The 25,120-nt window shown below is 38.7% G+C and overlaps 1 protein-coding gene across 5 annotated transcripts in view; it reads left to right on the top strand.

Moving 5' to 3' along the window:
* The first annotated feature begins 7,478 nt into the window (after positions 1-7,478).
* The window catches only part of megf11 (multiple EGF-like-domains 11), a 68,680-nt gene continuing 51,038 nt past the window's right edge, over positions 7,479-25,120 (top strand). For all 5 annotated transcript variants that reach the window (XM_034879393.1, XM_034879392.1, XM_034879391.1 and 2 more), the window contains exons 1-3: positions 7,479-7,736; positions 21,780-21,908; positions 23,955-24,069. In XM_034879393.1, the coding sequence (XP_034735284.1) occupies positions 23,963-24,069 (107 nt within the window). In that variant the 5' untranslated portion in view covers positions 7,479-7,736; positions 21,780-21,908; positions 23,955-23,962. The remainder of the gene's footprint in view (positions 7,737-21,779; positions 21,909-23,954; positions 24,070-25,120) is intronic.

Genomic DNA, 25,120 nt, shown 5'->3' with positions numbered 1-25,120 from the left:
TGTATCAGTACAAAGTAACAAAGTATTATCTTTACCAAAAAGTTTGTTTGGCTGTTTTAACACTGAATTTAACAATGACAGAGCCATATGAATACAGATGCAAATGGTATATTTTTCATAAAATAAAACATTTTTCGTCAGGATCTCTCTTATCCCACCTTTTTATGGATGCGTGATTATTCAAAATCCAGAATAGCAATGATACACTCGGACCTTCCAATACTCTTATTGTCAAAATGTGTTATTTTAACGATCCTGTTTTAGGTTATTCACTGTCTCTTACCAGATGCAAGCACAATATATTTTAATCAATAGCCAAAAAGAATCTACTGGAAAATTTAAAAGTGAATGGCGCACAAATGTGAGTTTACTTTCATGCAAGTCATGTGTTATTCATCTAGCAAGTAGTGTAAATGCATTCAATGCAGGGGAAATTTGTGTGAACCTATTTCAAAGCCACTTCATGTGATTGCTTTACAGTAATGTAATTTATTTCTTATTAGGATGAAATACATTAATCAGTGGATACTGAACAGACAGCATTTAAGTCACCTTTTTCAACAAAGCTATAAAAATGTTTTCACATCTGCCAAATTTAAGAAACTTTTAATATTTTGAGCTATTCCCAATTTTTTCTTGTTCCCAAAAATTCTCTAAACCTCAAGCATTTTCAACAACTCCTCTTTGAACAAAATTTACCAGTAAAAATGTATTAATCTTTCTAAACTTTTGTCTCAGATCACTAAATAGAAAATTACTTGATCTAAATTTTTCTCTTTAATTTATGGTACATGCTGTAGTCTGTCAGACTGTCCTCTGTGGACAAAATTAATCAAAACCACAAATGACAATAGCCCATCACCTTCCCTTGTGAATGATCTGTCAGCTGTCAGCCCAACCTGAACTATGTAGATTAGTCATCAAGCACAACTTGAAACTTACTGCCATTTTTACAATCTGCTCTGAAGTCTGTGCACATTGTCTTGACACAGACAGACACAAGGCCACTGAGCCGTGCTTGGTTTACCAAAAGCATCTTACTGCCAAAAATCATCTTTTTCTCCATAAACCCGGGCTGACAGAAAGGAAAGATTGGTTGTGTCCTATCTTGAGCCCATGGACAGGAACCGTGTGAATGCTAAGTGGCTTTTGACAAATTGGGTTGTGGGCACTCGAGCATATCAGACCTGACCACAATCCCGGTCTCCCACGTGGACCATAAAACATCCACACTAGTGCATTTTCTTCCTAGGGGTCGTACTGCTTAAGGGTTCAACAGCTGACGTGGTTGGAAACCACTGTTCTATGCTCTCCAAAATTATATTTTGTTACTATGTTTAATCTGTGGTAATACCAAAGGTCTTGGTGGGAGGTGTTGCAGTTTTTTTGTTTTCTATTTCTACATTGTATTTGGGTTTTAAAAAAATATCATCAAAAGTGAAAAAAGTGAAAGCAAAAATGTAGAGATGATGACATAAAAACTAAAAAAAGATTAAAGTTCATTCAATGTAGAATCTGTATTACTGTGTATTATGCATGAGAACAGGCTTATTATAACAAGCCCTTTTCTCTCAACCCCCCAGGTAAGGTAAATGTAAAATTAAAAAAATCTTGATATACACAATATATAACGACTGACTTTGACTTTAATTTCCAAAATGAAATGTTCTACTTCTATTTTAGAAAGCAACCCGACTACATTTTTAAAAGAGGTACGCCCTACAGTTGGTTCTTTCATTTAATTAATTATTAATAGTTTGCTGATGTCTAACATCTTTCCAAAGAGTTTTAAACACGCAATTATTCAACCGCTACTTGAAAAACCCAATTTAGATCCCTTTTTACTTAGCAATTACCGCCCAATTTCAAAATTTTTGTTTTTATCTAAGGTATTGGAGAAAGTAATTTCAACTAAATTAATCTCTTTCATGAATGTCAATAGTAATTTTAGCAGTCAGTTTTTAGAGGTCGTCAAAGCACAGAAACTGCCCTTGTGAAAGTTTCCAATGACGTGCTTTTAACAGCACAGAGGTGACTGCTCAGTCCTAGTGCTTTTAGATTTGTGCACAGTGTTTGACCTTATTGACCACCTTCTCCTCCTGCACCACCTCCTTCAATTGTGGGGTTCCTCAAGGGTCCATTCTTGGCCCACTGTTTTTTTTCTTCACATACATGCTTACTCTTACCAATAGCCTTGAGAACCATGGTGTCTCCCATCACTGTTATGCGGATGACACAAAGTCATGTGTATATAACCTCCTTGCCTGCGTTTATAATGTGAAGTGCTGGATGTTGCAAAAAATAAAAAAATTCAATGAGGACAAATCCAAGATTATGGTCAACGTTCCAATTAACTCTCCTAGCCTTGTTCGCAGCAAGCTTGGTTTCCTCACAAATAACATGAACCTGACTGTCAGAAATCTTGGTGTGTTATTTAGCGCTAAACTTTCTTTTAATGCTCAAGCAAAGAATGTTGTTCAAGTCTGCTTCTTCCAGCTTAAAAATTTCTCAAAAATCAGATCTCTTCTGTCTCCAGGTCATTTGGATTTGCACAAGGTTGAACATGTTGGGGTGACCTATAGCTCACCCAGTAAGAGCGTACGGCCGATGCAGGCTGATGCCGATGCAGGCTGATGCCTTTGCAGCGGCTGGAATTTGCGAAGCGACCTGATTTGCAAAGCGACCTGCAGCCCTTTGCTGGGTGTCATCCCCAATCACTCTCCCACCTTTCTGACCACTGTCACTTACAAATAAAGGTAAAAAGCCCCCAAAAAATTATCTTAAAAAGTCCTGCCTGGACTATTGTAATGCACTTTATGTTGGTATCAGCCAGAGCTCCCTTCACCGACTCTAACTGGTGCAGAATGCTGCCTATGCACTCTGCCTACTGAAATCAGACATACCACATTATTAGCATCTTTTAAATCCCTTCTTAAAACATTCTTTAATAGGAAAGCTTTTATTATCATCCCGCCCTGCTTAGCTTGCATGGCCTGTATGTGGTATGAATGTATGTATGTATATGTATATATATATATATATATATATATATATATATATATATATATATATATATATATATATATATATATACATACATACCACATAGCTGACAGCCCTATTTGACAACGTTTTCATGTTATGGCAAGACCCTATCAACTAAGTAAAGAGAAACCAGTGGCCATCATTACTTTAAGAAATGAAGGTCAGTCAGTCTGGAAAATTGCGAACACTTTGAACGTGTCCCCAAGTGCAGTTGCAAAAACCATCAAGCGCTACAACGAAACTGGCTCACATGAGGACCGCCCCAGGAAAGGAAGACCAAGAGTCACCTCTGCTGCTGAGGATAAGTTCATCAGAGTCACCAGCATCAGAAATTGCAAGTTAACAGCAGCTCAGATTAGAGACCAGAAGAATACAACATGGAGTTCTAGCAGGAGACTCATCTCTAGAACAACTGCTAAGAGGACACTGTGTGAATCAGGCCTTCATGGTCAAGTGGCAGCTAGGAAACCACTGCTGAGGAGAAGCAACAAGCAGAAGAGATTTGTTTGGACCAAGAATCACAAGGAATGGACGTTAGACAAGTGGAAATCTTTGCTTTGGTCTGATGAGTCCAAATTTGGGATCTTTGGTTCCAACCGCCGTGTCTTGTGATGCAGAAAAGGTGACCGGATGGATTCTACATGCCTAGTTCCCACCGTGAAGCATGGAGGAGGAGGTGTGATCGTGTGGGGGTGCTTTACTGGTGACATTGTTGGGTATTTGTTCAAAATTGAAGGCATACTGAACCAGTATGGCTACCACAGCTTCCTGCAGCAGTGTGCCATATCCATCCGGTTTGCGTTTAGTTGGACCATCATTTATTTTTCAACAGGAAAATGACCCCAAACCCACCTTCAGGCTGTGTAAAGGCTATTTGGCCAAGAAGGAGAGTGATGGAGTGCTGCGCCTCCATAGTCACCGGACCTGAACCCAATCGAGATGCTTTGAGAGAGAGCTGGACCGCAGAGTCAAGGCAAAAGTGCTAAGCATCTCTGGGAACTCCTTCAAGACTGTTGGGACACCATTTCAGGTGACTAGCTCTTGAAGATCATCAAGAGAATGCCAAGAGTGTGCAAAGCAGTAATCACAACAAAGGGTGGCTACTTTGAAGAAACTAGAATATAAGACATTTTCTCAGTTATTTCACACTTTTTTGTTAAGTACATGATTACATGTGTGTTCATTCATAGTTTAGAGGCCTTCAGTGATAATCTACAATGTCAATAGTCATGAAAATAAAGAAAACACATTGAATGAGAAGGTGTGTCCAAACTTTTGGCTGCAATTAATTTTTTATATATATATATATATATACAGTATGTACACAGTATATATGGTGCTACTTCATTGTTATTGGCTGTGTTGTTCTTGGTTTTGGAAAATTACACTTAAAGTCACTTGAATGTTTTAGCTGTACTGTACAGAAAGGTGTATGTTCAGAGTTTGGTTCCATAGTCATCTGCTAAAGAGGGAAAGTTTATCTGTGCTCACCTTTAATCTTCATTTAAGATGTGTATGTGAGTGCATGATTTTGTGACATTGTTTGAAAGTGAATCATAGTCAAGTAGGCAACTTACACAAGTGTAATTTGGAAAACTGAAACCTCCAGTGCATTAACTATACACTAAGAGTACATTTTTCAGTGGAAACATCTTGTGTCCATCAGTTAATTAAACTTTTCATATGAATAACAGAGATTCTGGATTTATCAATGAGGGAGAAAGAGGAGATAACATTTAAAGATCTTTTAACAAAGTAATTGATATTTGTTGTGTAGAAAAACCTATCAGACTGACATTGTTATTCAAATGAGTTTTTTTTTAACATCTTAACATGTCTGGAAGGGATCTTTAAAAACATTCAGCAGCAACATTTCTTTGCAGTCAGTGTTCTTGAACATCTGGATAACCAACAGACCTTGCAGTCAAGCGATGTTATGAGGGCGATTTCTTTGTTAGAAGTAGTTACAATAAAAAGTTGATTGTGAGGTCTGTGTATTATCCAGAGATTTGTCTCCAGAATGTAATTCTTTAAAACTGAGAACGCCACAAACACAATTTTATCTCAACTTTAAAATAGTGCCAGCAGACATCTCAGAAACAGATATCTCACAAAACCTCAGCAAAACACAAAAAAACAAACTATTTGTACTGTGTGTAGCTGATGACGGATGTATGTCTTCACGGATGTGTGCAGAATTTACTGTTTGTTAGCTGTAAAGTGAATGTTTTTGAATGCTAGTCTTTGTTATTGTGCACAGGATAAATTATTTTGTTAATGTCTTGAAACCCCTTCTTGATTTACTGCCTACTGATTATGTGAAATTAATTAATGCATCTTTTGTGATTTGGACAGAAAGGAATAAAGGAAGAAAAAAGTCAGAAATCCCTGCGGAGAAAACACATTAGGGAAGATGGTAACTGGGAATTACAGACTGTGAACAGACCTCACAAAGGGCACTAACTTACAGCTCTAGAGTTTGAGTCCAACACTATTTACTCACCAGACAGTGCTGCGCCATGAGGAGGCAGCAGATGAGACAAAAGAAACAAGCTGATGCACGGATCGCGGAAAAGCAGCAATTCTGGAATACCAGAATACGCTATGTCTTGTTTGATGCTGTGGATTTGTTGCCTCATCCTCCACTACTTTGTTTGGGGAGTCAGGGATTTGTGGACAGGGATTACAGCAGGCCACAAAGGCAGCTTCTGAAGCAACTGATAACAGCAGCCAGTTGCTTTGGCTGAGAAGAGAGGCCAACAGTTGGGGTCCCAAAGATGCAAATGTTTGTGTAATGACTAAGACAGAAATGTTTCCACAGGAAGGGACAGCTAGGAGAAGTGGATGTGTTGCACGGTTGCACCTTGATTGGTTCAGTTAAATTCGATTTGATTTACTGTATCAAATCTTAAGAGTTATCTCAAGACACTTTACAGATAGAGTAGGTCATTTTAGTCCATTTAATTTTGCATACAGAATAAAATTTACATAATTGTTTCCTTCACCTTAAGCGTCCTCCCTCTGCTCAGGATGGAGTCAACTCAGGTGCAGCTGAAAGCACACTTCTTAAATTAATTTCTCCAAAATCCTGTGTTTTCTTGACTAATGGCTTGCATAGTTGGAGGCAAATCTTTAAAAACGATAACAGTATAAACTATGCATGAAAAGGATCAAAAGAAAACAAAGGAGAAAATACAGGGAAAATACAAATAACTTTAGGAGAGGATTTTTCCAAAGCATCTTTTTTTTGCAGATCCTTGAGTGTAATGAATTTTCATGTTTCATACAAAGCATGTCCCTTAGCCAGCGGCAATGGGAAGGTGGAGCTGTGCCCTTCTGTTTGGGTAAGATAACTCAGCGAGCTAATATGGAGGCAAAGGCAACTGTGTCTTCTTTTACTTATGTGCACATGTAGTTTATCTGGAGCGGCTCCAAAGAAGGCACACAGAGGACTGCATGCCACGCAAACACATTTCTGATAAAGTGCAAAAAACAGAAGACCTACTCTCAGTTGCACTGAGACAGTAAAAGTACTTAGAAAGGATTGAGACATAAACACACGCACACACACACACACACACACACACACACACACACACACACACACACACACACACACACACACACACACATACACACACGGGTCATTCAGTTATCTAGCCTATGTTCCTGCAGAAATGGGTTGTGAAAACCTTTTGATACAGTCAAGTATCAAGCAAAGCAGAGTTTTGTTGAGGCCAAAAGCAAGATTTGAGTGGCTGCAGAGGTGTGATTTAGTGGTGCAGATGACTACAGATCTATTTTTTGTCAAGAAGTCTGGATGTGCGCTGTTCTTAGATCCTGAGCATTAATACATTAAGCTGTGGAAAGTACTTTTCCTTGTTGTGCCATGTTTTACTTCTCAGTTATCTTGTGATGTGTTTTGCGTAACCTGTGGATTACTAATACACATTTGGTGCTCTAGAGTGTTCACAGCAGAAGGACAGTGTACGTGGGTTGACTCAAAGCAAACTAAAGTGCCTGTGATTACTGTAATGAAGCAACATGTCACAGTGCAACAGTGTGTCTCATTGATGTGTTTTGAGTAGTTTCTGCTCTATGGTGCAGAGGAATTAAGCTACAGTACTTCAGTTTTTGGATACTTGTTATTAGGATCAGTTCACTGCTGGTTTCTTTGACAATGGGATAAATATTGAATGCCACTAGTCTTATCATTAAAAACAACTGTTTAGCAGGTAACACTATTCAGTGTAAAAAAAAAAAGAAAAGAAAACTAAGACAGCCTGCTCACTACATTCATCAGCCTTTGGTCCTACAGGTTTGTAACCATGACCTGTTAAACATGTATTGAGTAACACAAGTTGCTGTATGAGTGTTTAGGGGTGTGATGGGTGAGGTGGGGGCATCATCAGCATCAGCACCCACGACGTCACCAGAGTTTAAAGTGGGCCGCGCTTTACCCAGTGAAGTAGAGGAGAGAGGGATGAAGCAGCGGCGGTTCCTCTCACAACACCTGACTCCTGCTCGTCGCCGGGTACAGAACAGTGCTGCTTTAAACTCCAGAAACTACCTGCTTCAGCCTACCTGCAATTTGAGTTTCTCACTAGGCTAATTAAACACGGTAGCATCGTGGACCCTCTGAATTTTGTTTTGTCGAGGGCGATAACTTTAAATCTCAAGTCTGCCGAAGGGTGAGTTCAAACGCATTTCCCAGAAAACCTAACAATAAGGGCTTTGATTGAATCGGCAGAGGAGGATAATGATGCTGCAGCATGCATGTCGCCACCATCGACAGTAGGTATGTGGGTAAAAACAGCTTCGCAGATGTTTGTTAAAAGAGATAAATAGCTTGTATTACTATATTTTTTGTTTGTGTCGTTGAAGCGGGCTCCCAGGAACTTGGGGCGCAGTCGTTTGGCATTTGGAAAGCGCTGCTGTTGGCTGGTCGATGTGACAAATTGTGCTTTCTATTTAATTAGCCTATTGGCTTGTCTATCCTATTGAAATGTATGGGATTGACGAAAGAGAAAAAGAAAGGATGTAGCCTATTATCCCGGAGATTTTTATAATTCTGCAGAAATGTAGCCTATTGTTGTTGTTTTTTGCACTGCTCGAAGCCTGCATATTCTGCCAGCCAGAAAAATTATTAGTTTGAAAAAACAGAGATTTAAAAGCCGAATGTTGTGATGCGCTGGATGCTAATGAAGGAAGCATAAGCAGTTGGTTCAATAAGAGTTGTAATTATTTAAGGGAATGTTTTTTCTGCAAGAGATAAGTTTGGTGAGGGATGTTGCATTTCTTGGTTCACATTAAATTATAACATTTGACATGGTTTTAAGTGAAGCCTGTGTGACTCTAATTTTACAATGTCTTTCTCAGTCCAAGACTAATTTCTCCATACGGTTTTACGATAATTGTGTGTCCTTCAAAGTCAATGATAGGAAGTGAATCCAGCAGCTGTGATGAAAATGTTGATTTATTTTAGATTGAAGACCACGTGTGGTGTGTTATGTCCTTTTTGAGCCACTAGATGACAACAGAGTGCAACCTAAAGCCGCTGATTAAACTTGCATTGGTCAGTTGGTCAATGAGCAGATCTGCACCATGGTTCAGTAATGGAGTTCATTAGCCTACTGCTGTTGATTTCTTTTTCGTGGAAAAAAAAAGCAAACACACCAAAATATGGCATTTGTACGAAGCAATGCTATTTATTAAATCACTGGCAGATGCATTAGGTGCCCTCGTACACACACCGAGCAACTGGAGCCTTACATTAGACGCGGTTGTTTTGCTCTGTTGGAGCTGCATACATTGTAGCCCACGCTCTGCATGGGTTTCCCGCATTATAGCTATTTGTCATGAAGTCATTTATCATAAATGTACCTTGGCATTACAGCAATGCAGGTTTAGTTTTGACCCTGATACTGACACATATTGGCTATACAAGATACAAATAAGACAATGTTTTCAAAAATTTGGATTTGCTCTAATGCCTTTGTTGATTTATTTTTTAAGTCTGTGGGTCTTTAATCATTTCCTAATTTTAACACCCTCCATCCTTTTTCCTCTTATAACTACACAAACACCTCCACATTTGCATATAAATAAATCATATCAAGCAAACTTGTGTTTAACTTACAATTGCTGTTTGCCTTTTGTATTAAGAAGTTAGATTAGCAGTTTTACAGTCAAACTATTTCAAATTCACCAAAGAAAAAAACAAAGCCAGTTGTGATTTCAAAATAACAGGGAATGCTGTCAAAAAAGTTGACTAAATCCACCAAAAATATAAATATATATATATTTAAAATATATATATAAATATTTATATTTATATATATATATTGCTGTCCTGTGAAAACTGTATCTCCAAAAGGTCAACTTTCCTTTACATAAATAGCTGTTATACATAATAGTTGTTTACTGCTTTGTGTTGTGACAATGGCAATTTTTAGGCAACTCAATGGGTTTTTACGTTGTTTATTTATAATTACATTAGGCCTACGTTACACGTCATTTAGAATTGATATATATGTCAGAGGTTAAACACCTCTGGAGCAACTGTGGGTTACAGTGTCTTGCTCAGGGACACATTGGTTGATGTATTGCAGTGGGAATTGAACCCACATCTCCTACAGCAAAGGAACGTTTTATATCAACTGCACCATCACCACCATTATAAGAAAAATGATTTTTTTTAATCCATCAGTTTTTCTGATCAATTCTAAATTCGAAAATTTGGAGATGCATGGACAGCAAAAAGACATTTGGAAGTAATTTAATTCCCTTATTATGCACACTTACACAACGTTTTGACACAGCAAGAGGCTGGGGGTCGGATGCGAAGCCAGGTCGCCGCAAAGGATTCACTGGCTACATGGTCACTGAGCTAGAGGTCACCCCTACTACGGTGTCATTTGTAATATTTATTTGTATGTGCGGCACATTTATGTGGAGCAAAAAGACATTGTTTTTTATCAGAACCACATCCAGTAGTTTCAGTCTGTTGGTGGATGGCATGCTCTTGCTGATGAGCTGTTACATGTTCAGTGAGCTTTTTTTCCGCTCGAATAAAGTGTCTTTTCATCAAACTTGTGATCTGTAGGTTGTTGTTTTTGTTGTTGTATACCATCTAGTGGTCCTTCAGGATTCGGGTTGGTTCAAACTGTGATTTCATACAAGTTTTTCCTGCGATGAGAGGTCATGCTGCCAGAAAACAAATTGATACTTAGTTCAGCCTCAGTGGCCTCAGCTCTCACTAGAGCCAAGGACTACATTTGCCTCTGAGATGCCGTGGAATCTGACATTATTTAATGAGAAGTGAGCAGACACATCTTTGTCTCATTTTCTGAGCTCTTCTAAAGCAACAGAGCCTTCAAGGGCACCTAAGTGGCTTGTGCATTTGGTAGATTTTTGTATGTGTGTGTGTGTCTGCACTTTACAGTCTAAATAAACCCTTTCAACTGGAAATCCCGATGTTTGGCTCAATCAATATGTTTAATTAGTGCTGATTAATGAAAGAGTGTGGCTGTGGAAGGCAACAGCTTTTTCACTTCACAAGGACACATTCTATTGGCAAACAGAGAAATTGCTCTCCACAGTAATTTGATTTTACACAGTAAAAGCCATTTACAATGTAGATTAGACACATAAAAGAATATATGAGAGCTGTGTGTAAATACAATTTACATTTCAGTTGGCCAGGACACACTATTTTGTTCTTTAGATACCTAATTATTGTAATTAACACTTGATTAGCTGCTGGTTTGCGCCCATGCAAGCTCAATAATCTCTAAATCACATGTGAATTTATAGAATTTAAAACTCTCACAAGTAGATATGCTGAGAAATAATTTTACCCACAGGCCGGATATGTTGTTGTTTGTCAGTCTCCAGCAGACATCGAGATGCTGTAGGAAAAATAGTGGGTTGGGTCCAGTTCACAAGGGCAAATCTGAGAGTTATAAACTTGTCATTTATTTTTATGATCTGGTGAGTGAACCTGAGTATCCTGAAATATTTCAAGGCAGCGTTTCTTCCAGAGTTTGTTGTTTTGAACACTGTTCTCTGTCAAAGCCTTTCAAAAGTAGCAGCTCCAATGACCTTTATTCTGCAAATTAAGCTGTTTTTGCTTCGTGCTGACTGATAGATTATTATTATTTCAGCAAAGTGCACTGAGCATTGAGCAAATACCCTGGAGCCATAGAAACTACATTTTCAAAAGTTAATTAAATATATGGAAGCATAAACTGGACTTTGCTCTACTTTTGAAAGCTGTGACATTTACATTTTGCACGTCTGAAAAACATAAAAACAAATATAAAAAAAATATATATGAAAATGCACTCACATCTTATCTCTTATAAATCTATGTACATATATTAATGCTGCAGTCTATACACACTGTTTTAATTGATTATAAAAGTAGACATAGGCCTATTTTCAAGTCCTTTTTGTCATGAATTTTCTAACCCTAACCCAACAAAGTTTTATAAGTGCAAAATGATGCTAAATGTTTTAAACAGCATAGCTAGCTGGCATTGTAAAAAGGGAAGACATCTGCAATTTAGATTCAGTTTCAATTCTATGTTCGCTGTCCCAAAGGTCTGACTATGTCTGCATCTGATTACACTTGCTTGCATGCATTTAATTAATAATTTGACAATGCACAGCATTGATGTCGGTCAGCCAGTGCTCTGCAGGGGAATAGATTGCCTGAGCCTGATATCCAGCCACGGTCTCTCAATGAGGAGCAGAAACGATGAGCTCAGGCAGATTTCAGATACAAGAGCACCAGAGTGGAGCTGCGTTAATCCCCCCTCCCTCAGGTGCAGCCGCTCCTGGGGAGGAACGCCGCAGACTACAGCTCCCCACGATGCATGGCCGCGCTCTGATTAATGCACTCATCAGTTCTTTTCTTGTTTGTTTTAATGACAAGCATGTCCCTTATGGGAATCTGGTGACTTTTTGCAAATACTGCTGATGCATCTGCTTACACCTGACACTTTTTTCTTTCTTGTCTCATAAAAGGATCGTTACCATAAAGCCTGAGTCTTTTGACATGACTAGGTTGTCAGTGGAAGTGCAGAAAAACAACACGACACATTTTCCACTGGAGATACAGGAAGTACATGAGCTGAGGAAATGAGCAGTGATAAGATCTCAGCGTGTTGGGATGTGTTGTGCTTTGTTGATAAGGCTATTATTCATCATTATGCCTGAGACAGCAGAAATCCGCTTCTCCATCTCAGACATATGCTTTGTACACATGGTTTACTTGCGATTTTACATTTTCAGTTAAGTTGGGCTGGCTTTTAATTACTGTTAAAAATGATTTCATCACTTATTAAGACTATAGAGAAACCAAAGAAATTCAGTGAGCATCTTACATTTTGGCTAATCTTTATATTTTAAGAACTGAGGTTGTTGAGCGGAAGAATTGAAATCTGGTCCTCTCAGAAACATACTGAAATTGAATATTTAATGTAAATTTGACAGCATCAAAAAGGTACTGAGCCGCACTAAAGAGTGTTTTAAAATGTAAAAAAAAATCTGTTAAGTCCCATAGAAATGTTATGTAGTAGATGATTCATAGCTGGGATCAAAGAGCGAGGCCATTTTTAATACTTGATAAAGGAGACAAATCCCAACAAAACCCCTTCCTGTTAACAGGTTAAACAAACTCAAATATTCCCCAGTAGTGTGGGTGTGAATATAGCAAATATTTTGAAACTCAGATTGCTTGATTATTTTCATACAATATTTATTTGAAATAAACCATGTCCATAGGAAAGAAAGATCCAGTAAAGTTAAAATGAATTTGCTTAAACAATTTTAATATTGGTCTTAAAGAAACATGTAATTTGCATGAAAGCTAAACTCATGAACTCTTGAAGCCATCAGATTGTTACGTAGGTGTTTCAATAAGTACCCCAGTGAGTCCTGTACTGTATGTCTGGGTAGGCTAGCTGACATGATAATTATTATTCGCATTTCACATTGTACAGTAATTCTACAACATGATTGATGATGGTTGATCATCATCCTGACAAATGCAGACACGGAAGAGTTGTGGTCATGCCACATTTGGCTGCCTATATTTGATTGATGATTAATGTGGACATATGATTCACTATGCTCAACTGTCCATTAATAGTGTGATGCCTATTAGAGTGTGATACCTTGCCTCTGGCACCTTTCAGAAAGGGAACTCATCATCTGTGTGCACTTCTGGCCTCCTCTGTATCTGATTCAGAAACAGAGATGCTTACTTGCATACACTCAGCTCTATTGCCACGTTGAATGGATACCTGACATATAATATATTACTGCCACATCTCAGCCACATGCTGTGCTACTCCTGTTTAATAAATGTTACCGATGCATCTTCTCCCGGCCTGTCCGATCAGTTCTAGCAAGCAAAATCTGGCCCATTTCCCATGTCTATTGATGGATCTTTGTCAGTGTGGCGCTTTGAGCCCTATAACATAAAACCCCTACGCTTATTCAGCACCCGGGTACCTTGCTTGTGATCAATGGCCAGCAGTCAGGACAGTGAATGGAGCACAGATTGAACCACATCTGGGATTCGGATGCTGAATAACTGCCCACTCAACAGAGGCGGCTTGGTGTATGAATAATACACCAGGCAGCCAAGTGTCCCAGGTCGCACTTGGACCTGCCCAGAGAGCATGAGGTTGGGGCACAAATACTTGGCACCAACACAGCGGTCCTGCCTGCTCCAGCCACATGGGAGAATGGAGAGGATAATGGCTGAAAAAGTAGAAAGTACAGTTGTGAGGGTGTTGAGGACTTACAGCCATTATTATTTTGGTTAGGTTTGCATAGACTTTTAGGAGTATTTTTATATACAGCACAAGGCTGTGTAGGTTGAGATGGCAGAGAAAACTGTGACCAAAAACTCTTGAGAGCATCAGACTGCATTACATTCAATTTATTTTGTATGTTGGATTGCATGGTGATATTTACACTATTGTGATATGTAACACAATTGCATTGGACTTTATTTTTACACTGCAGAGAAATAGAGAAACAGGAAGAGTTTTAACACTGTGAACCTATTGAAGCAGATGATTTATATAGATCACGTTTCAGTACATTGTTTCTTCAGCCCAGTGGTTATATTCTATATCCTAATGATTGTACAAGCAGATTCCTTATGCCTCTGACTTTAGATTCATGTGTATTCTCAATATCAGTTACATTTTGGCTTTATTTGAGTCTGTTAGTTGGTGATGAATATAAGCATCTTCTTTGTGTATTCATCAGGCAGGCTGAACGAAGCACGAAGCACTCCTCTCTTTTGTTCATTTTTTAAGTACTGTAGGCGTGTTTTGCTCAAGGGGTTTCAAGGACATTTAAAAGGGTATGGTGGCAAAAATGTGGCATATACATGTTTAATGCAAATCCAGTTGATGGAGCACTCATTTTACAAAAATTAGATCACCTGGTTGCACGACGGCCGGGTTTAACGTGCTGCAGAAGCATATTTCCAGATTTAATAGTCATGATGGTAAATCATTTCCCTTTTCAGTTATTGACTAGTGATCCAGAAGGTTAATGTGCTACACTAGCAGAGGGAGCAAACTATTGATGTAGAGAGGTATGTGGTAGCTTTAAGTATTTAATATTCTATTCTCATTGGTTATTTTTAGAAAAGCAATTCCACTCAAATATACAGATTCTTCTTGTGAGAGATCCCACAGCATCTTCAATTTCTCTGAATAAGCAGTTGAGTTTGGTCTTCACTTCATTGATTGTTATAATACCAAACCACAGTGCATCAATGATGTAACATTAACTCCAGTAGTGTTCGCAAATACAATTTGGAGGTGCTTGTAGTTAAATGCTAGTCACACTTCAACTCCATTTTCTGACAGCTGCAGTTCATTTTCAGATTAAGTTTTACATAATACAACTATGTGATTAGTTTTTAAAAATGACATATTTTTTAAGAAACTGGGGCTTCCAACCTTTTTGACTGGTGACTCCATGTACTCGTCATGTTTCAAATGTCTGTCAGTTGTTGGCAGTTCCACCAAAGAGACATTTTCCGATGGTTTCCTTTCAATACCAAATTGTCCAATATTTCACAACAAATCCAAGAGAAGATTAGAGAAGAGTTATAAAATGAAAACAGATTTGGGTGGTAGTAGTTCTTCTTTTCTCTCCCATTAATTATCTCATGATCCAACAGATATATCTTGGGAGACTTTAGGTGGTAGAAAGTGGTACTTCCCAAACGGTACATAAAAGTATAGTAGTAAAGTTTTGCTTCACCATGACCAGCTACCACAGTTAAACTGCTGCTTACACATTAATGCATCAGACTGTAATATTATATCTGTCACAGAGGCCATTTTACTGCAGAACCAGAAAATGTACTTTCATATTTTTTGTACGTTTAGCTAATAATACTTCTGTACGTTTACTTTAGTAAGATAATAAATGCAGTACTCTTAAAAAAAAAAATCAAACCCTCCTGTGAAATCTCAGAGGATTGTCTGCACAGAAAGCAAGGTGCATCCAGGCGCAGTGGCTTTTCTTTCCCCCTGTCTGCTTCACACACTGCTTACCCTGTGACATTTGGGACGAGTTTCTTACTGCTTGGCTTCTCACATCTTGGACACTGACACAAAATAAATGAAGACACCAAGAAGACACAAGGTTCAGAGTTGGAAAGGGTTGGTGGCTGAGGTGTGAAACTATTGGGGTGTAAAATTGCCCTGGCAGCCGTGCTGTTGTTTCAGCATTTCATGGCAAACTTGCCTGTTCATTGCCTTCTTCCTTGTTTTTCAGTCCACACCATACTTCTGCACAGTTCTGTAGAGGATGTTACTTTATGGAATACAGTTATAACTGTCTTGGCTGCCTTGTGTGCATGATTGTGTGGTTGTGCTTCCTTGACTAGAGCTTCAAAGTAATAAAGTAGTTCTGTTTTGTTCTCCTGGTGGGAGAGAGCAGAAGGTTCAACAAGCTAATATTCACACATTAATTTGTCCTAAGATGTCCAACTGTTCACCAGCAGCTGTCATTGTTCGCAGTCAGTCACAGGGTGGTTAATTGTCTCTGTGTGGGGAAGGAGAGCAATACTGGTGCGAGGAGGAGCCTGTCTGTTGCTTCCTCATGGTGGCAGCAGGAGGCCAGAGCCAGGTTGCGGAGAGAGGACAGACGTAGATGCAGAGGGCATTGTAAGACATTTGGGTGTCTGTGATGCCAAGGGTTTGTTATTAGAAGCATGGGGCGAAACGTAGTGACTATTCAAAGCAGCACGCAGAGCTATGTGACAGGCTCATTGTTATTTTGATACATCAAGTAGTGTTGTTTCACCAATTAGTTTTCTTACGGAAATGTAGGCCTAAAGCTGGTAATTGGTGACATGTTTATAACTGTGGACTCTGGGATTTTTACAGTATGTGGATAAGGACCCGAATCCAATTAATTACTAAAATACAATAATGCTTGACAGTTTAAAAAAAAACATTTAAAAAGTGAGGGCAAAGTTGCTAAATGCTCTATTCTACTATCCATATTTGATCATGTTTACTCACATTTGTTTCAAATTTTCTGCTCTTTCTTTAAACCACCTCTGAACAGATGGCTCGACCGGCTCTTCTCCCTTGTGTGTCTGATTCTACACTCATAAAGCTAACGTAAGACTAGATTAGTTCCTCTGATGTCCATGAAGCAATTTCTTATTATTGCATGTGGTTGAAAGTGGGCAGACTGCTGACTGGGAGCACACAGGACAGTGTTTGTCTGCTCTGACAGGCTGCAGAAAGGCTTTGTGGCCAGAGTAAAAGAAATAAAAGTATGAGGAGAGTCTCCCTCCAATTGGCTGTGTCTGGTGTTGGCCTGCCCTGCGGTAAGGCAAGGTTATTCAGATGAAAGATGTTGTTGAGATTAGTGAGCCCTGCCCAAGCGCGTGGACGTCCAGCATGCCGCACTGCGTGATTTATGAGAGTCATGATATCAGCAGTCGCCACATGAATAAACCATGTGTCCAGAATTAAGCTCCTGTTAAACGACGCACAGCAGTTTCCCAGGTGCCGCCACCTCCAAGTGGAAATCACAGTTGTGAAAGTGTTGTTGCTTTTATGAGACTTGAGCCTGTTGATGGCCAAGTGCAGCAGCTGAAGATCTATCAGTTTTAAATCTGCTCTTTACCAGTGCTGTCAGAGAGGATGGATGCTTGTAAATGTATTAATGGTTGGATAGTTAGTTGCAATGGAACCAAGTTGAGAAGGTTTGAAGGCTTACCAAAGAAGATTGTAACTCCAATAAGTAATGTATTTCCATCCCATAATTTATTCAATGGCATAATAGCTCAATAAATTCAAATGTTAGTATTTAAAGTGTCCTTTTAAAAACATACTGTACTGGGGCTGCTGTAACAAGTAATTATTTTTATTATCGAATAACCTGGGGATTATTTTTTTCAATTAATCATAAGTTTAGTCAGTAAAATGTCTGAAGATTGTGACATACGTCTTCCTTACGTCCACCCAATTTTCCTAAACTGCCTGTTTGTCTAAAGTTGAAAGCAAAGAATGCTTCAATCAATCAATTTTTAGCTAGAAGAAAATGTCTTGAATGATTAATCAGTTATAAAAATAGTTAATTTAAAAAAAGACTGATTGAGTGAATGTACAAGCAATCAAATTATAATTTGTAATGGATGCCGGCAATACTCAGCATTAAGCCTTTACACTAAATCTTCTTTTGGTATATTTTATTTTTGTACACATGCACTTTCTTGACTGCACCTGTGTCAATTGTCCAGTGCAACCCGGATCGCCTGGCACTTGTTTTTACGTGCACAGAAGAAGACTGTTGCCTGTGTCTTAATCTTTATTGGTTATGGCTTATTGACTAACCTTTCATTTTTGTCTTCTATGTCCTTGGAATCAAATAACACCGGCTTTTTTATGCCTGCTTCAGTGAAGTTGCATTCCTCAAGAAATCCACTTGCTTTTGCCCCCTCTATAACTATTTTTTTATATATTTTCTATTCTTAAAGATATACTGTATAATCAGAGGCACAACACAGAGCAATGTGCTGTGGTGGCTGAGTACATCAGTACTCCTGGGAAACTGAAAACTGCATATACTTTTTATGAATGCTGTGCATGATAATAACATGCATATTGCACATCTCTCCTCTGTCCATCTTCACTCTGCTTGGAAAATCTGATTCAAAACCCAAAGCTATAACAAGATGGAAGTTTCCTCCTGTGTTATATGAAATACTGTAAATTCAGTGTCAATTCAGTGTCTTCACAAATGAGTTGAACTACTGATGTCCATAACCAGAACTAAGCAGTATTATATTCCCTTAGTGTCCGGTCTGAGATAGAGAGATTGTGAAGTTAATCCTTAGCTGGGTAATGTCAAGCTGGCTTTCCAAATCATCCAAGTGTAATAAAAAGTAAAGTACCAAGGAGTGCATTTTTACTGAGATCAGGTATAAGACATTGAAGGCTTGGCTGTACTTCAGTCTGTCAGCACTACTGAAATTCTCATAAATGCAGCGACAAACACCCTCTCGGGCTTTACGACGTCAATACGCTTGATGCCAATGCATGTGTTTGGTCTCTTTTAAAGTGATGTGTGTGTACATAGAGAGAAATACAACGACAAACAAAGAAAAATCACTAACTAGATTCCCTGTGGCCATAAAGGTCAATATTTTATAAATAAAACAGGCTAATTTCATGTTTAATTGAAAATTTGGTCCATGGTGGAAGAAGTGTTTGAAACATTTTCTTATATAAAAGAAAATATTACCACACAGTAACTAATCTGCAATGCAACTAGTAACTGTCAGCAACCGACATTTGGATAAATGTACTGGATTGAAAACATACTTATATGTTCCCCTTAAGTGTACATTTGGAGACAATAGAAATACTTAAGTAAAGTACCAATACTGTACCTCTAACTTGTACAGTTCAACTTAATTACTTTCCTGCACAGCACAGTTGAAACATGAAAGAAAAAAATACTATTCAAGGAGGTTTTTATTATAGTTTTTGCAGCTGGTAGCAGCAGGATTTAGTTATGTACTGTTTAGCTACCACGTTTGTCAAAAACTAGCACGTCCCCCGACATATCATTGTCTTCCTGGCATCTAACACATCAGACACTCTGACACAGGTGTGTGGCTGAAGCCAGGGGAAGCAGTGTCTATGATGCACCACACCATGGCCTCTCTAATGAGGCCTGACTCTTAATGACTCACAGCCCCCAGCAGCAGATAGGGATGGTCAGCACTGGGGCTTATCTCATTGGCACACTGTGCTGCGCGGTTACACCTGTAACCTTTAGATCACTCCAAATTAGGTTGCTCCGGGAATCCTTCAGTAGTGATTACAAAACAGATTGAGTGGCCGGGAGAATTTCTCATAAAAATTTTATATAAGCTTTCGGTTTAAATCTAGAGGAGAGATAATAGGCTGATCATGCAAAGACATGTTACACACACAGACGCCCACAACTGATCAGGCATTCTCTCTGTTGCTCCAGTCAAGATTGCAACACCGAGCAATGTTTCCATTGACTGGTTTCCATTATGTAGATGTAAATTAACACAAGCAACACTAAACTGAGCATTGTGATAAATGAGCACATCAAGCAATAAGATGGGCATGAAAAGCAGCTGGTATCTACAGAAGGGAGGTGAGCTTCTGACTTCTGCCAGTCAGTCATGCTTGCTGAGCATCATTCATGGGAGACTGCAGGTACTGGTCATCCAAGGGGCGCACAGTGTTTAATTGCATTTCACTTTAATAAGTAACACGCTGAAGACACATGGCTTTAATCATACAGATGTCTCTGCTGATAGGCAGATATTTGTAGCTCTGGCTCATCCATGTCAGTGTTTCTGAAGGCAGGTGTCCAATGTTAACCATGGGTGTCCGTGTCAAGATTCATAAGTCCTTATTCTCACATTCGTTATCTTACGTACACCTAAACACTCTTGTACGTTGCACTTGTCTCTCCGTCAATAGCCTAAAAGATGTTGCTATTTCAGCAGTTTGTCACCGGGATCAGATGCAGCAGCTCCGTGATTGAGAGGGTTTCTTAGTCTCAGTAAGCAAAGTGGCGAAGAACAGGATAGAAATTCATTTAAGGGGAAATAAGGTCTCTGGAGAACTTTTTTTTTTGGTGCGACTTGAACACGTCAAAACAGAAACTAACTGTTTTTGTGGATGTTGGCAAATGTAGGGAGTAGGCATGCAAGAGAGCCCCAAGTGATGAGCGTCACATTGATCCAACTTGTCTGTCTTATGCAAGACTCTTTGTTCACACTTGCTGTATGCAGAATCAACAGAAGTTCATTTTGACCCAGTCTACCAGTACTAAAAGTTTGTTAGCTTTTTTCTTTTTTTAACATTCAAATGTTAAAATCCACGTTAAAGGACAAAGCAAGGGTCTGTTTGGGTACCACAAAATATAAAGGGGTTTCTTGTCCTTGACATTCAAATCTTTAAAGTCACCAATGTGCTCTACTGACATATCCTGTGCTGCACATAAATAACAAGTGGAAATAGATTTGGCAACAATAATAATAGTGACAACCTTGACAGAAGACTTGATTACATATTAGAATTTGCAATGGCAGTCTTTTTTTGTGGTGGATTGCAAAAAATTATTTCCTGTTCACTACAAACAAAAAGATCATCCTTTTGTCAGAAATTAGATAAATCAGAAGGGACCTTTATGAAGGTTAGTGCTTTGTTGCATACTTCAGGAGTTAAAAGTTAGGAGAAAACATATATTTATCGTACATATTGTTTTGTTATTATAAATTCATTAAACACATCTTAAAAACTGGAACTTATATCACCCCAATTGAGCACTAGCAAAATTCAAAAAACTAAGTATGGGCTTTTTATCAAATCTGCTAAATTTGATCCAGTTATGCAAATGTTATTTTATTGATAAATTTGTGGTTGTTGTAGTAAATGTGTAGTGTATTTGTTGTATGTGTGCTGTATGATGGTGCCTCTAAAGACAGTTTTAATTACCAGTCAGAGGTATCTAAATGATGTTATTTGTCTTTTGTCTCAATGTCCACCGAGCTGGGCCTTAGCAACAGTTTACATGCAAAAGGTAAATGTTGAATTATTTATTTAGCCAAGAACAAAAACAGACGTATTATTTTGTCAGGTTTATGTTAACATCTCAATTCAGAATTCATCGCACATGAGGGACAGAAGAATTTCAAACCCGACCTCTGACTTTCTGGAAGAATCATTAAGAGCAGTGTCATGAAAGAGATGATAAAGATATCAATGTTCTGTTCATGCCTTCTTTATCAATGCAATAACCCTTGTGTAGGCTTTGTTAACAAGCACACATAATGTCATCTAGCCACATTGTGGACAAGCCACTTGTAGTGAATGAAGTCTGAACAGAGTTCATTGTATTAGACCTCCTTGAGTTAATGTCTGCTTTGATTCATGTGTGTAACTTAGTGTGTCCGTGGATACCAGGTAGGAGGAACACTGGAAAATGGAATGAAAACTGTGTGGTCGGATGTGGAGGCTGTGAAGAGTAAATTGGCCTTTCAAGAGCAACTTGTGTGAACTATATCCCTGTTGAGATTCTTGATCCCATAAGAAATGTATAAGTTTGTGTGTACACATGCGTGTGAGAGCATGCAAAGGAAGTGTGTCATCATAAGCTCATTATTTTCTTTCTCTCCACAGATCTGCGACCTGTCATCACCTCTCCCAGTGAGTGTGTGTCTGGGCACAGTTGCACTTCTGTCACTTAGTGCTCCACAGCCCCCTCAGCATCCACAAAAATCACCCAAGGACCACAGGCTGTAGGATTAGGTGGGTTTACGACCATGTGCCTCCGACTGCTTGTCCTGCCTACCTTGCCACATATTCAGGATAATCCTAATTTTATCACCTCTCGGTCTCCTGCTGCAGGCTTGTGACAGAGAGCTTGTGGGGTTGGCAAAACTGTGACATGACAAGTTATGAGGTTGTCCAGAGCCATTCAGAGAAATGACTGAAGGTGGGGGTCTAATCACAGGAGCAATAAAAGCTTTCTAGTCAATCAAGAAGGGTCTATGGAGTGTTTAACAGAATGTTTTCAGAGAAAGGGCTGAATATGAAAGCAGTTGTAGCCTTTAAAATGTGTGTATCTTGTGTGTAAGCATTCTGTTAAGGAAATGAACATCACTTTAACCTCAGCCTGTTCAGATGAACTGCTACTTAGAGGAAGTGGAGGTCTGATTGATTTTCTTTCACATGTGAGTGAACTACATGCAGCTATCAATGCAGAAGATTAGCTGAACATGTGAATGTATGTGTTATTGGATACAGTCACTCAGACATATTGAACACATCCCATATACCACAATAAAGCACATGCAGGGCTCACAGCCAAATGTAAATATGCCAACACAATATTACATATGCATATAATCACTATACATTGAGGCATACAAAGAGACTTAAACATGTGACCTGTTAATTGTTTGTTGTTTATAATACAACGATATGTGAGTTTTTTTTATTCTCATGAGGCCACATCATGTTCCTGAGACACATCACTACACATAACATGCGGATGGAGATGGTGGCCTTCAGGTATTAACCTAAAGTATGGGATATGTTATCTGTCAGTCATTCATGTCTCATACATCCTTTATCTTCGGTAGCGATGAACTAAGGTAAGACTTGCTTTTGTGTAGCGAATCCATCACTGTCATGCACCATTGATCATGTGCACTCTTCTTCTGCCTATAGGTCTAATGAAATAACCTGCTGGTCTAAGCAAATCAGCATCTCTGTCACTGTCACAGGGAGGTTTCATCTCTGCAGCTGTGCTTTTTGAAGGTCTAACTGAAGGAGAAAAGCATTAGAGAAAATGTTGACAATTAGAGGCATGTATTGCAACAATCCTAGCTTAAAGTTAGACATTGTGGGAAATACACTTATTTGTTTTCTTGAAGAGAGTTAGACAAGAAGGTTGATACTACTTTCTTAGTAACAATGAAGCTACAGCCAAGAGACAGTGAGTTTAACCTAGCATAAGGATTTCCAGAGGAAACAAAATCTGTGTGTTCAGACAGAAAGTGAAGCAAATTTCACCTTATGTCACTTGTGCAAATTTAATATTCAACCCAAACATCCAATGTAATGACTGTGTGCATGTTTATTTACAGCTCAGCCTCTCAACTACCTCAGAACTCATCAGGAAGTTATAAAGCCTATAACCTTAGCATTAGTTGGCACTGCCTCGGGCAAATTGGTGCCCACTTGCATCTTTGCAATTGATTTTGCTTACAAAGTTGGGCCGCCTCTAAAATGTGCCTCAAATTCTGTCTGAACCCATGGTTAATGTCAGTAATTACTTGCCTAAGGATTTTAAATAGTTTTGCACTAACCCCCTTTAAAACCACAACTTGTTGTTTTAACACCTTTTTTTTTTTTTACAGCATAAACAAACACTTTATAACAAGCTAATCAGTGAGCTTTAGAGGTGCTGGAAGGCAAATTTTGCTACCTTTGGACAGAGCCAGGCTAGTTGTTTCCCCTAATTTTCAGCCTTTAGGCCAAGCTAAGCTAACCGGCTGCTGCTTCATATTTACCATACAGACATACAAGTTACACCATCTGTTCATCTTACTCTTGGCAAGAAAGTAAAAGCATATTTCCAAAAACGTTAAACTATTACCTTAAACAAGTATAAGCTTGTGTTTTGTGCATAATATTATCTCAAAAATTACTTTAAAGGTGGTGCGATTACTTGAGATGTACCATTTCCAAGTACAATCATGATCCTATTTGAAAGGCTAATATGAGAACTCATCCAAGTTACGGTCAAATGACAAACCATCTATGTCTTTTTCCCTGTTCCCCTTTTAGGGTGAAGAATGGGGTTATCTGTTGCCCTGCCAGCCCTGCTGCTTGTTCTGGGATTGGCCACTAATGTATGGAGTCTGAACCCGGATGACCCCAATGTCTGCAGCCACTGGGAGAGGTGAGCATTATACGCATGTGTTTACCGCAGCACATTGAATTTTAGATAAATAATCTGTATGATAAAGAATCAGCTGTAGTTAGGCAGCGCCAGCTTCCAGGACTGACGTTGTCGATCTCAAATTTGTATAATGTACCTGCTACAAGTGCTCTTAACTAAAGTTTCAGATCTATTCTCAATGTCCATACAGCTGTATTGATTTCACACAGCTCATGTCGCCAAGCTCTGAAAGATGGGAGGAGTTGCAGCTTCAAATGAAATGCACAAGAAAATTGATCAGTGTACTCTCATCCCAATCAATCACAACAGTATAGAGCCTGAATAATTATTAGTTTTGCTTGGCAGTGTCATTTATGAGAAATAAGTAGAAATAATTTCTGTCCTCGATGCAAAGGGGAGGAAAGAAAGCTGTGAAGATATATTATCTGGAATATTGCCTGACCAAGGTGAGTGTACTTGGGGATCGTGGTTCAACCTTGTTGGCATTGAAATGAATCCCTAAGTGGGCTATGTTCATGGCTTTGAGGTCTTCCAATATCCTCAGACTTCCCCTGGTTGCATATTTCACTAATACAAATCACCTAAAAGCTCCTTTCAAGTCCGTTCTTTGCATATCAAAGTTAGTGTATTATGTTCATCGGGCCTGCAACCATTGACATGACCTGTGGGCTGCTATTGCTTTTTTTTGGGGGCATGAAAATCTCTGTTCCCAGCAAAGTTTACTATGATTGCAGTAGTGTCTTCCACTGATGGAAGAAGCATTCAGATAAAGAAGAAATATACAGACACCCTATTACAAGTAAAAGTCTTGCATTCAAAATGTTACAAATGGAGTATTATTATCAGCAAAATGTACTTAAGGTATGAAAGCCAAAGTAATCCTTCTGCAGAAAAATGGCTCCTGTGACTGATATATTAATTGTTTATACCAATGTATCAATGTGACAGCAACATTTTACTGCTGTAGCTTCTCAAGGTTAAGCAAACTACCACTTTATACACAAATACAGTATATATATATATATATATATATATATATATATATGTTTAT

The sequence above is a fragment of the Etheostoma cragini genome, chromosome 8 (genome assembly GCF_013103735.1).
Source record: "Etheostoma cragini isolate CJK2018 chromosome 8, CSU_Ecrag_1.0, whole genome shotgun sequence".
Lineage (NCBI taxonomy): Eukaryota > Metazoa > Chordata > Actinopteri > Perciformes > Percidae > Etheostoma > Etheostoma cragini.
Note: the sequence above shows the minus strand (reverse complement) of the source record. Positions and strands in the feature narration are given on the sequence as shown.